Raw genomic sequence first — 11067 nt, 5'->3', positions numbered from 1 at the left:
TGTTAATTATCATTTATTAAGACTTGTTAAAACTTAAAAAAATTCAATCCATTGCGGAATGGATTCAATTGAGTAAGTTCAAAAGATTCCATGCTCCTTGAAAATAAAGTTTCTTGGCCACCTTGGTCTTTTCTTTTTTCAACTTTTTGGTTACTACGGATGGCTACGGCTACATCGATCACTGTTGACCGAAAACTGAATGGACGAGATTCGACGTGATATTTCATAACACGCGAACTAAAAATGGTGAAGGCTGGTACCAGAAAATTAAAAATTCCGAGGCCTGTAAGTTCAATCTATTATAATCCTCTAACTATTTTTATCTAGCTATATATTTATTTATTAAATGTTAATCTTGTAATATCAATTTTCTGACGAGTAAATTATTTCGTAACAATTTAGAGCAAGTATGATGTATTTCATATATACTGAAAAATTAAAAACATAATTCATACCGATGTGTATTTCTTAGATTATGAAGTATAAATAATACAATTAAAAATCATTTTATATTAGGGTAACGTCTTAGTTTGTAAATATTTGTTGTAGGTCGCAAGAATCTTGTTTATTACTGTTTATTTTATTAGCATGCGATTACCATTGTATGTATAATTTTTATTTAAATCTAAATGTTAGATTAACGCTTTCATAATTGTTTAGAAAAGCCTGAAGGCCGGAAACAAAGATAAAGAAAAGAATCCTATGCGAGAAGTGAGAATCCGTAAACTATGCTTAAATATTTGTGTTGGTGAATCTGGTGATAGGCTTACAAGAGCAGCAAAGGTAAGATAAGTTTTCTTCGTAAATATGTAGCGTAATATGTTTTTAACCACCATTTAAAGTTTGTATTATTTCAAATCAAGATCAAAGTAAAATTACAGTTGATTCAAACTCTTTCTTTTATAACTAATTTATTTGATGATAGATGCAAGACTGACTTGTAAGTGAAAGTATATTAGCTCTATCTGATACAACTAGAAAGGCTTATAAATATAGTTATTTGGAATAGTGTTTAGGTGACAATTATTGAGTTAACCTCTCAATTGATGTATGGTTGTATTTAGCGTAGCTCAATATTCTAACTCTTCTGTTCTGATTCTAGTCAATTCTTAGATAATTACTTGTGCATATATGTGTGTGTATCTCTTTTTATTGGGCTTGTTTATATCCTGTCTGTCATGATGATTAAAGCCAAATAGATTTATAATGATATAAAATTTATTAGCTCTATCTGATAGTGATTATTTTGGCATACAGTGAATTCCTTATCTGATCTTTTACTGCAGCATAATGAGTATTTTCTGTTTCAGCTAGTTCAAAATGTTTTAATTTTGCTAACTCTTGGGTTAGATGATTTTTCCTTAAGCTAATAATATAGATTCTAGGTCAGTGATTTCCAACTTACATGTGGCTGGGGCCGCAACTTTATCAAAATTTTATATAGGACTCTTTTATGTTTGAAGAATCATTAAATACTGCTGTCAATTTTTTATTAAGTTGTTGTAAGCAAAAGTGTTGAATTACAAATTAAAGTAAGAAGTAGATTTTAAAAAATATTTAGTTGCATATTTCCAAATTGAGTGGCTTCAAAAAGTTAAATCTGAGAACTTTGATAAATTTTTTGATATGTTTACGAAGATATAAAATAAAAATGATTATTTTATTTGATTATTTTTGCATTTGAATAACGATTTTCGTGAATGCAAAACCTGGAAAATAATTTTTTTGCACCGTTGGTAAAAATTTCACAGAAATGAAGAAATTAGGGGAGGTTTTGATGAAGGAAAAGAGTTTTAAACCCTTACAAAATTGTACGCAAAAGGATGACTACTAATATGTTGTAGAGGGCCGGCAGTTGGAAACCACTGTTCAAGATCAAAACTGTTAAATGACATAGCCTGGATGTGGAGATTTTTGAGTTAATGCCCTATGTATGGGTTTAAAATTTGATGAACAATGATGAGTTTTATTAATCCTGATGTGCTGTGAAGAATATTTTTACGAGCTTTTTAACTCTGAGTGTAATTTTAACTATTTTGTTCCATTAGTCATTTTTTACTATCATGATGAGATTTATCTGTCCTAATGTTTCCTGAAGGATATATTTTAATGAGCTTTTTAACTCTGATTGTTTTGAACTCTTGGTAATTTTCTAGCAAAGGTGGTAAATGTTGCAGCGTATATTTGTTTCTGATCCAAATTGATATTATATCTCTGCAAAAATCGTAGTTAACTTTTGTGAATTTTGTTTTCTGCAAATTTGGTTTTTAAGAAAATAGTGCTATGGAATTACTTGATATAATGCTTTAATTTATTATTTTGAATGATGAGAGATATATTTATACTGAAATGTTATGAAGAACATTTTTACGAGCTTTTTAACTCTGACGTATACGTTTTAGCTATTACAATATTTTAATTGACTAGTTTATGTAAATTCACTCTTTTGTGATGTGCTGACTTTCTTTAAAATGGTAGACAGAAAAAACTTAGTATTTTATTTTATTTTTATGAGCTTTTTAGCACTTATAGAATAAATGGCCTTGGTTGTGAGAAGCTATGGTAGATAGCAAAATTTAAAGTTTGCTNATCAAAGTAAAATTACAGTTGATTCAAACTCTTTCTTTTATAACTAATTTATTTGATGATAGATGCAAGACTGACTTGTAAGTGAAAGTATATTAGCTCTATCTGATACAACTAGAAAGGCTTATAAATATAGTTATTTGGAATAGTGTTTAGGTGACAATTATTGAGTTAACCTCTCAATTGATGTATGGTTGTATTTAGCGTAGCTCAATATTCTAACTCTTCTGTTCTGATTCTAGTCAATTCTTAGATAATTACTTGTGCATATATATGTGTGTATCTCTTTTTATTGGGCTTATTTATATCCTGTTTGTCATGATGATTAAAGCCAAATAGATTTATAATGATATAAAAAATTATTAGCTCTATCTGATAATGATTATTTTGGTATAGAGTGAATTCCTTATCTGATCTTTTACTGCAACATGATCAGTGTTTTCTGTATCAGCTAGTTCAAAATGCTTTAAATTGCCAACTTTTGGGTTAGATAATTTGTTCATAAAATTTGTAAGCTAAGAATATAAATTCTAGATCGGGGGTTTCCAACTTACATGAGGCTGGGGCCACAATTAAAATCTCCAGTCTAATGGCAGGCCGCAACTTCATCAAAATTTTATATAGGACTCTTTTATGTTTGAAGAAACATTATATATTACTGTCAGTTTTTAGTAAACGAAAGTATTGAATTATAAATTAATGTAAGAAGTTTTATGATGAAAGAAAAGAATTTTAAACCCATATAAAGTTTTGTGAAAATTGTACGCTAAAAGGTAACTACTTATACATTTTAGTTCGAGGGCCGCCAGTTGGAAACCACTGTTCTAGATTAAAACTGTTAAATGACATGACCTGGATGTAGAGATTTTTGTGTTAATGCCCTATGTATGGGTTTAAAATTTCATGAACGATGATGAGTTTTATTAATCCTGATGTGATGTGAAGGATATTTTTACGAGCTTTTTAACTCTGAATGTAATTTTAACTATTTTGTTCCTTTAGTCGATTTATCTATCATGATGAGATTTATCTGTCCTAATGTTTCCTGAAGGCTATATTTTAATGAGCTTTTTAACTCTGATTGTTTTGGACTCTTGGTAGTTTTCTAGCAAAGGTGGTAAATGTTGCAGCGAATATTTTTTTGTTTCTGATCCAAATAGAAATTTTCTCTGTAAAAATCATATTTTACTGCTTATCTTTAGTGAATTTTGTTATCTGCAAATTTGCTTTATGAGAAAATAGTGCTATGGAATTACTTGATATAATGCTTTAATTTATTATTTTGAATGATGAGAGATATATTTATACTGAAATGTTATGAAGAACATTTTTACGAGCTTTTTAACTCTGACTTATACATTTAACTGTTGCACTATTGTAATTGACAAGGATTCACTCTTAGGATGGATGTTCAGGCTTTCTTTAAATTGGTAGACAAACAAAAAGAGAAATTTAGTTACTAACTTGAATAGTTTTAGCTACTTAATATCTTAATTTTTTTTTAAGTGAGTTTGTACTGTTTGTATGTGAGTTTTAATTTACGAGTTTGTGATGCTATAATTTGCTACTCTTGATGTAATATGATGAGAATTCTAACCACCATTTAAGTGGCTGAAACTCGTAAGCTGTCAAGCATGCTATGTTTTCTGTTACTTTTTTTTCTTTTTTTTTTAGAATAATAAATTGTGCAACTTTATTTAATATTATCAGGATAATTCTTAAGAAGTTTTTAACTATGACTTTGAACTGTTTGACATCATTTTCAAGTATGATTCGATTCAAGATTAAATTTTAGTTTTTCTTAAGCTTTCCTAATTCTGAGTAACCTGGCCTGTGATGAATTAATTTGCTACTCTTGAGTGATATGATGAATAATATTACCACCATTTGAGTGTCTGAGGTCTGATAGTTAATTAGATTTTATAAATTTAGTTGGGCAACTTCTACAAGCAGATTATTTATTTTTTTAATTTAAAATCAATATTTTAAGTTGCTTTTTTTTTCCTCTCCTAGTTTCAATTTAGTGAGTGAATTATGCTTATGATGATTTAAATTTGCTACTCTTGATGTAACATGATGAGCAATCTTACCACCATTTTTGTGCCTGAAGCTTGCTAAATTAAATTGATAATGATTTTAAAAAAAAAAAAAAATTGTCTGTACGTGTATGCTTAGAGATTTTGTTTATGATTCTATATTTTTTGATGTTTATTGTCATATAAAATGAGTATTTACCTAAAATACTGGGGTTTTCAGATGTGTTTAAAATCTAATCGTTCCTTAATTCTAAAGTGATCTTGTGAATATTTTGTGATGAGAAATCTTGCCAGTTCTGCTACTGATAAGTATGTTGAAGACATTTGGTACTCTGATGATTATTTTTAGCTTTTTCATGTTATTGATCCTAAATTTCTTTCTGATCAGGGAATTTCCTAATCTTTTTTAAAATATCTTCAATTAGTTGTATGCTTATCTTCATTGCATTTTTATAACCTGTCTGTCATGATGACTAAAGCCAAGTTGATATATATGATAAAATTTATTAGCTCTATCTGATATAGTCTTATTCTTATACTGTTTTTTTGTTTCATAAGTAAATAAAGGTCCTACCTAAATGACTTAATGTTCAGGCTTTCTTTTTGATTTAGTTTGTTACTTATAATAATATTAAATTATTATGATCATGTTCTCTTTAAAAAAATATATATATATATTCAATTATTTTATATTTAAACACTACCAAACAGAAGGTTTTTATTTTAAAATTCTTAGGGATTTTATGATGAGAAATTTGTCAGTTCTGCTACTGATGCATGTTGAAGAAAATTTTATCACTGAAAAATAATTGTTCTTAATATAAAATATTTTAATAATTTTAAATTATTCTAAATACGTTTTTTTATGTTTTGTTGATTTAAAATCTTTGGGTTTTTGTGATGAGAAATCTGTCAGTTCTGCTACTGATTAGCATATTGAAGAAAATTATTTCGCTGAAATTCGAAATATGATTTTAGGTTTTTGCTGTTTAAAACTCTTACAATTTTTGTGATGAGAAATCTGTCAGTTCTGCTACTGATGCATGTTGAAGAAAATTTTATCACTGAAAAATAATTATTTTTAATTTAAAATATTTTAATAATTTTAAATAATTCTCAATAAGTTTTGTTAAGGTTTTCATGATGAGAAATCTGTCAGTTCTGCTACTGATTAGTATATTGAAGAAAATTATTTCACTGAAATTCGAAATATGTTTTTAGGTTTTTGCTGTTTAAAACTCTTACGATTTTTGTGATGAGAAATTTGTCAGTTCTGCTACTGATGCATGTTGAAGAAAATTTTCTCACTGAAAGATAAATACTCATTTTTTAATGTAAAATTTATTCCAGGAATTAGTAATAATTCTAAATGATAATTCTCTTTTGCAATTTTTTTATCTGAATTTTTCACTTCTGCTACTGATTGTTGAAGAAAATTTTTTTCACTGAAAGACTAAACTTAATATTATTGTAGCATTTTTTGTGCTTAAAAAACTTGCTAAGGTAATGTTCAAATAGTTGTCTAGCACATGGTCTTAATTTTCTTGGGTATGTACTTTTATGATGAAAAATTTTGTCAGTTCTGCTACTGATTAGCATGTTGAAGAAGAGAATTTTACTGAAAGATACATTTGTTGAAAAATTAAAACTTTCTTATCTAACATTTATCATCTGCTGTTGAGAAATTTGTCAGTTATGCTACTGATTGCACATTAAGAAACTATTCTGACTATATCATGCTTAATGTGTAAATTAAAAGGGTATATAAAACTGGCTAATATACAATTCTGTTTTGTAGTTTACTTCTAATTTCTCAAAATTTTGTGTTGCTTGGATAAAATTTCTGTATAATATTAGAGTATTGGGCAATATGATAATACCCTGAGTTTTTACCATAGTATTTGAAACCATGTAAAACTATGTTAGTTAATTATGTTGCTGAATTATTCTTACTAAATTGTTTGTTGTTAATTTATCCTTGGGGTCTGATAGTTACTATTGTAGAAAATTAGCTTATTATAATCTTTCACTTCTGTTGATTTCAAAACATAACTTGTTGTATATTTGCTGCGGTGAGGTTTTTTTTTTCTCCTCTTGATATAACAAAATATACTCAGTAATGATGACTTAATTTGCTACTCTTGACTTGTGAGTGATGAGATTTTACCACCATTTAGGTTTCTGATACTGATTGCTATAGAAAATAATAAACTTTATGGCTTCCCTGTGCTAAATGCTAGTGGGTGATGATCTAATTTGCTACTCTTGACTTGTGAGTGATGAGATATTTTACCACCATTTAAGTTTCTGATACTAGCTCTTCACTTTTATTTCTAGTAATTCTGCTGACGTACTACAGTCTAATCAGGATATGAAAGAACCTGGGGGAAATTTTTTTTCATTTATTGCTCATTTTTATTTATTAAATATTGTATAAGCTTGACAATAGAACTAAAGAAAAAATGTGGGGACATTTGTCAATGTATATTACTGCTTTTGTTACCCATAGTTTCTGATGTCTGGCGGAATCAGATTCCCTTTGCGGATATTTGTTGTCTCTTTGGTTTAATTAGATAAAATAATGCTCTGTGTCTTCATTCTCTGCATAGTATGCTAACTCATTCCTGACCAGGGAAAGGATTTGCTTTTTTGTCTTACATGCCTTTATTTATTTTTATAAATTCTGGTGACCTTAGTTTTTACTCTAGGAATTACTAATTTTATGTGTACGTTTTTTTTTCCTCATTTCTCTAGTGCAAATCCTGTTTGCTACGTATTTTCTGTTGTATGCAAATTTACTTACTTATGCTGAGTATTTTTTTCTTCCCAGATTAAGATTTGTTTTAGTTTAATTCTTCCAGCGGTCTTATCTCAATTTATATAAATTATATGATTTTTACTTAGTATGAAGTATATTGATGTCAGCTCTAAGTAGCATTTATTGATTTCATTTTTAAGGTGTTGGAGCAATTGACTGGTCAGCAACCTGTGTTCTCCAAGGCAAGGTATACTGTTAGGTCCTTTGGTATCAGAAGAAATGAAAAAATAGCTGTTCACTGTACTGTTAGAGGGCCTAAGGCTGAAGAAATTTTAGAAAAAGGTCTTAAGGTAAAAATTGATATAATTCAGTCTAAACTGTTGTTGATTGAACTATTATGTATTTCTAAAAGTCATTCACTTTCAGGTTCGAGAATATGAATTAAAAAGAGACAACTTCTCTGATACAGGCAATTTTGGTTTTGGAATTCAAGAACACATTGACTTGGGTATTAAATATGATCCATCAATTGGTATCTACGGACTTGATTTTTATGTAGTTTTAGGACGGCCTGGATTCAATGTGGCATACAGGAGAAGGAATAAGGGAACTGTCGGCTCAAAACATCGTCTATGTAAAGAAGAAGCAATGAAATGGTTTCAGCAAAAGGTAATCTATGTGACCTTGCTAAGATTTATATGAAAGTGCAATTTTATGTTGTCTCTCTGCTTTGAAGAATATGCACTGCATCGGCTGAAGCTTGTTTGTATAAGTTTTCAGTTAAATAATTTTTTGTGCTATATCAAATCTTGTTGCAACCCATTATCACCTATTTACTGATTATGGTACTAATAAGAGAAACAGATTAATCTGCTATTTTGCATCTTCTGCAATATAGCAGTTTAAAATATCACTGATAATGTAAGTCTGTCCCGAGTGTTTTGGGGGAGAGTGGCCCGCCCTGCCGGCCACTTTCAAAAACACCGCCTTTATATTCTTGTTCCATTTTCAAAAAGTTGAATTGTTTAATTAATAATTTATCTGGTAAAATTGTTTTTATAGGTTTCATTCTTATTGCTATTGCAAATTTTTATTTTGTTAAGATTATTCTAAGCTGGTTATGTTTTTCTTTTTTGGATAAAGGGGTGTATTAATTAATTTTTAATACCTGTTTTTAACGCACCTTTAAATGTTGATTTTTTTATAATTTTCAATATAACTTGTAGAAAAAAGCTTATAGGTTAATTTATTAACTACTAATTAATCTCATTTTTTGATATGGAGTAAGAATTCCTTTTTGAAATACACATAAAATATAGTTCGTTCACCGGGAGTTGGCACTTGTCTCCACCTCCTCAGACAAGTTCATTTTGAGTGTAGGAGTAAGATGACAAAAGTTTCCCTGCCCTTAATGTGTGCCAAATGCATACGGTGAATTCTTTTTCAGTCTCTTACTACGCTTTATCTGCCTTTCATTACTCTGGCTATATTGTAGCAAATTGTCTCAAAAGATAGGAATACCATCAAATTTATTAAATATTTCATGTTTTAAAAAAAAAATTCACATTACCATTGCGAAATAAGTGTCATGCGATCGCTGAATAGCAGGATTGTTCGCGTCCTTCTCCTAAAAAATGGCGACTTAATAACGTCGGATGCCACATGATGAAAGCGGGGCTGAGTGCCAACTCCTGTCGAATGAACTATAGTATAAGTGGGTAGTTTAAAAATAGAGGATCAAATTCAGTTGTTACATATTTTGATTAATTTTAACCTTAGTGAGTGCCCTTTCAAAACTCTGGGTACCCTTTTCTGTGAGGAAGCACCTTGCTCTTGTTTATTCCGAGGGTGAACTTAGTTTAAGTAAATATTACATTAAATTTTAAAAAATTATGGATCTAACATAATATTGAGCACTGCATCGGCTGAGGCTTATTTGTATAAGACTTACAGTTTATATAAATATTTGTGCCACATCAATTCTTGTTGCAACCCATTGTTACCAATTTACTAATAATGGTACTAATAAGAGAAACATTTTTCAATTCTTTATTTTAGGCTGTAAATGGACGATTAGTCTATTTTTAGCTTTGATATGACTAAGTTAGCTTTGTCCCTGTTTTAAGGCGAAATGTAGTTATTTTTCCTCATCTTTGGTCTAGTTCTGAATTGTGTAAACAAGCTTCTTCTTTCCTCAAAGATACAGAGTCGAGCTTAATATGTAACAGCACTGTTTCAGCCACTTTCCTGGCTTTGAAGATCAGTTGAATGTGCGGTCACTATAAGACATTGTAAATGAATTAGTTAACCCCTTAACTACCGCAGGCGTATATATACACTTTCCCGGAGTACGATTCTTTGCATTGTGCTGCTATAAATAGAATTACACCCCCTACTTCAGAATGCAGTAAAATGGCCTTGGAAGTGTTTGCGTTGCGAATGTATTTCGGAGGAGGGGGAATGGGAGAAGGATGTTATGGAAAAGTGATATCGTATTAATCGTATTTTTATTATTTAGTTTGAATTTTGTATTTTCTTTCTTTCCTTTTTCTTGTCTTGTAAAATATATGTTAAATAAATATATAAAATATATAACTGTTTTTAAATTGCAAAGCGTGCATCATTTCCCCCTCCAAAACTCCGTGTAAGAAAGTGCACTTGAGCGAAAAACGGTGTCACTGGGGAGTGAGTCACGTTCATTTTACTTGGCAGTTGAGGGGTTAGGAAGCTCTGCCTTATTCTAATTTTATCTTGTGCATTCATGATGTAAATTATTAGTTGCCGGAATAATTCACAATTTATGATTGATGCATCTCTGAATATCAACCGAATTTTTGTTTTGCAACTAAGTGTCTTTAAAATTTTATGGCACTCGATGAGTGATCAGAAAAAAGTTGGTCAGCTCAAACACTGGCAAAGTATTCCAGGAATAAGTTAAGTAATCTTTCTGTGGAGCTATGTTGTGTTTCATATGAAGAATATTCTATCATTCACTAATGATGCTAGGAAGTCTTGAGTTCAGCTTAATTCGGTAGATTTTTAAGCAAGTTATTTTCATAGTAATGAAATTTTAATTATATTTGTTTAGTATTGTAATAGTAATATTAATACATTTTAATTATATTTGTTTAGTATTGTCTAAGGAGTAATAAGAAATGGTTTATGCTTTTCCGCTATTTTAAGTTGTCATTTAAAGCTGTTTGCTGAAGTGGTTAATTTAATGTAAAAAAAAACTATATGCCTTTTTGGTATGTGAGCGCTAGTTACAATTCTATAAAGTAAGAAAAGATTCTCCCTGTTAAGGCATTTCTGTCTTTGGCTGTTGAAAAATGCTCTTGCTCATAGAGCCAGTATTAGTTTGTTTTTGTAACATTAATTGAGCTTTATTTTAACTTTTTCTGAGCATAGTATATTTAATATTATATCTCTGTTCTGATCTTTGATTTCTTATCACTTTTTTCTCTTTTCAGTATGATGGTATCATTCTTCCCACCAAGAGTAGTAAATAAATCCATGTCTGATTGTTTCATTTAATAAAATAAAGAAAAAAAATCGTCATCTTTGTTTTGTCTTTATTTCTAGTCCTGGTGAATGAGCCTGTCTTATTTTTTTTATTATTATTATTATTTTGAGGGTTGAAATAAACTGGATTGGGGGACCTTACATTTAATCACATTATTTAGTAAG

At 29.5% G+C, this 11067-nt stretch overlaps 1 protein-coding gene and 8 non-coding genes across 9 annotated transcripts; all 9 read left to right on the top strand.

The window, feature by feature from the left end:
* The first annotated feature begins 125 nt into the window (after positions 1-125).
* On the top strand, positions 126-10938 carry LOC110282463 (ribosomal protein L11). The gene is made up of 5 exons (XM_043049879.1): positions 126-285; positions 661-783; positions 7581-7730; positions 7807-8049; positions 10851-10938. Exons 1-5 carry the CDS (start codon positions 244-246, stop codon positions 10887-10889), a joined length of 597 nt encoding a protein of 198 aa, XP_042905813.1. The 5' UTR covers positions 126-243; the 3' UTR covers positions 10890-10938.
* On the top strand, positions 1952-2024 carry LOC122270869 (small nucleolar RNA SNORD36). Its single transcript, XR_006226031.1, has one exon. It is a non-coding gene; the product is annotated as a small nucleolar RNA SNORD36 (small nucleolar RNA).
* On the top strand, positions 2319-2393 carry LOC122270867 (small nucleolar RNA SNORD36). The gene has a single exon (XR_006226028.1). It is a non-coding gene; the product is annotated as a small nucleolar RNA SNORD36 (small nucleolar RNA).
* LOC122270868 (small nucleolar RNA SNORD36) lies at positions 3868-3942 on the top strand. The gene has a single exon (XR_006226029.1). It is a non-coding gene; the product is annotated as a small nucleolar RNA SNORD36 (small nucleolar RNA).
* LOC122270860 (small nucleolar RNA SNORD38) lies at positions 5361-5429 on the top strand. The gene has a single exon (XR_006226025.1). It is a non-coding gene; the product is annotated as a small nucleolar RNA SNORD38 (small nucleolar RNA).
* Positions 5515-5582, top strand: LOC122270863 (small nucleolar RNA SNORD38). Its single transcript, XR_006226026.1, has one exon. It is a non-coding gene; the product is annotated as a small nucleolar RNA SNORD38 (small nucleolar RNA).
* On the top strand, positions 5627-5694 carry LOC122270870 (small nucleolar RNA SNORD38). Its single transcript, XR_006226032.1, has one exon. It is a non-coding gene; the product is annotated as a small nucleolar RNA SNORD38 (small nucleolar RNA).
* LOC122270865 (small nucleolar RNA SNORD38) lies at positions 5759-5825 on the top strand. The gene has a single exon (XR_006226027.1). It is a non-coding gene; the product is annotated as a small nucleolar RNA SNORD38 (small nucleolar RNA).
* Positions 5870-5937, top strand: LOC122270855 (small nucleolar RNA SNORD38). Its single transcript, XR_006226024.1, has one exon. It is a non-coding gene; the product is annotated as a small nucleolar RNA SNORD38 (small nucleolar RNA).
* Positions 10939-11067: the final 129 nt, after the last annotated feature.

This window comes from Parasteatoda tepidariorum, chromosome 2 (assembly GCF_043381705.1).
Source record: "Parasteatoda tepidariorum isolate YZ-2023 chromosome 2, CAS_Ptep_4.0, whole genome shotgun sequence".
In the NCBI taxonomy this organism is placed as follows: domain Eukaryota; kingdom Metazoa; phylum Arthropoda; class Arachnida; order Araneae; family Theridiidae; genus Parasteatoda; species Parasteatoda tepidariorum.
Note: the sequence above shows the minus strand (reverse complement) of the source record. Positions and strands in the feature narration are given on the sequence as shown.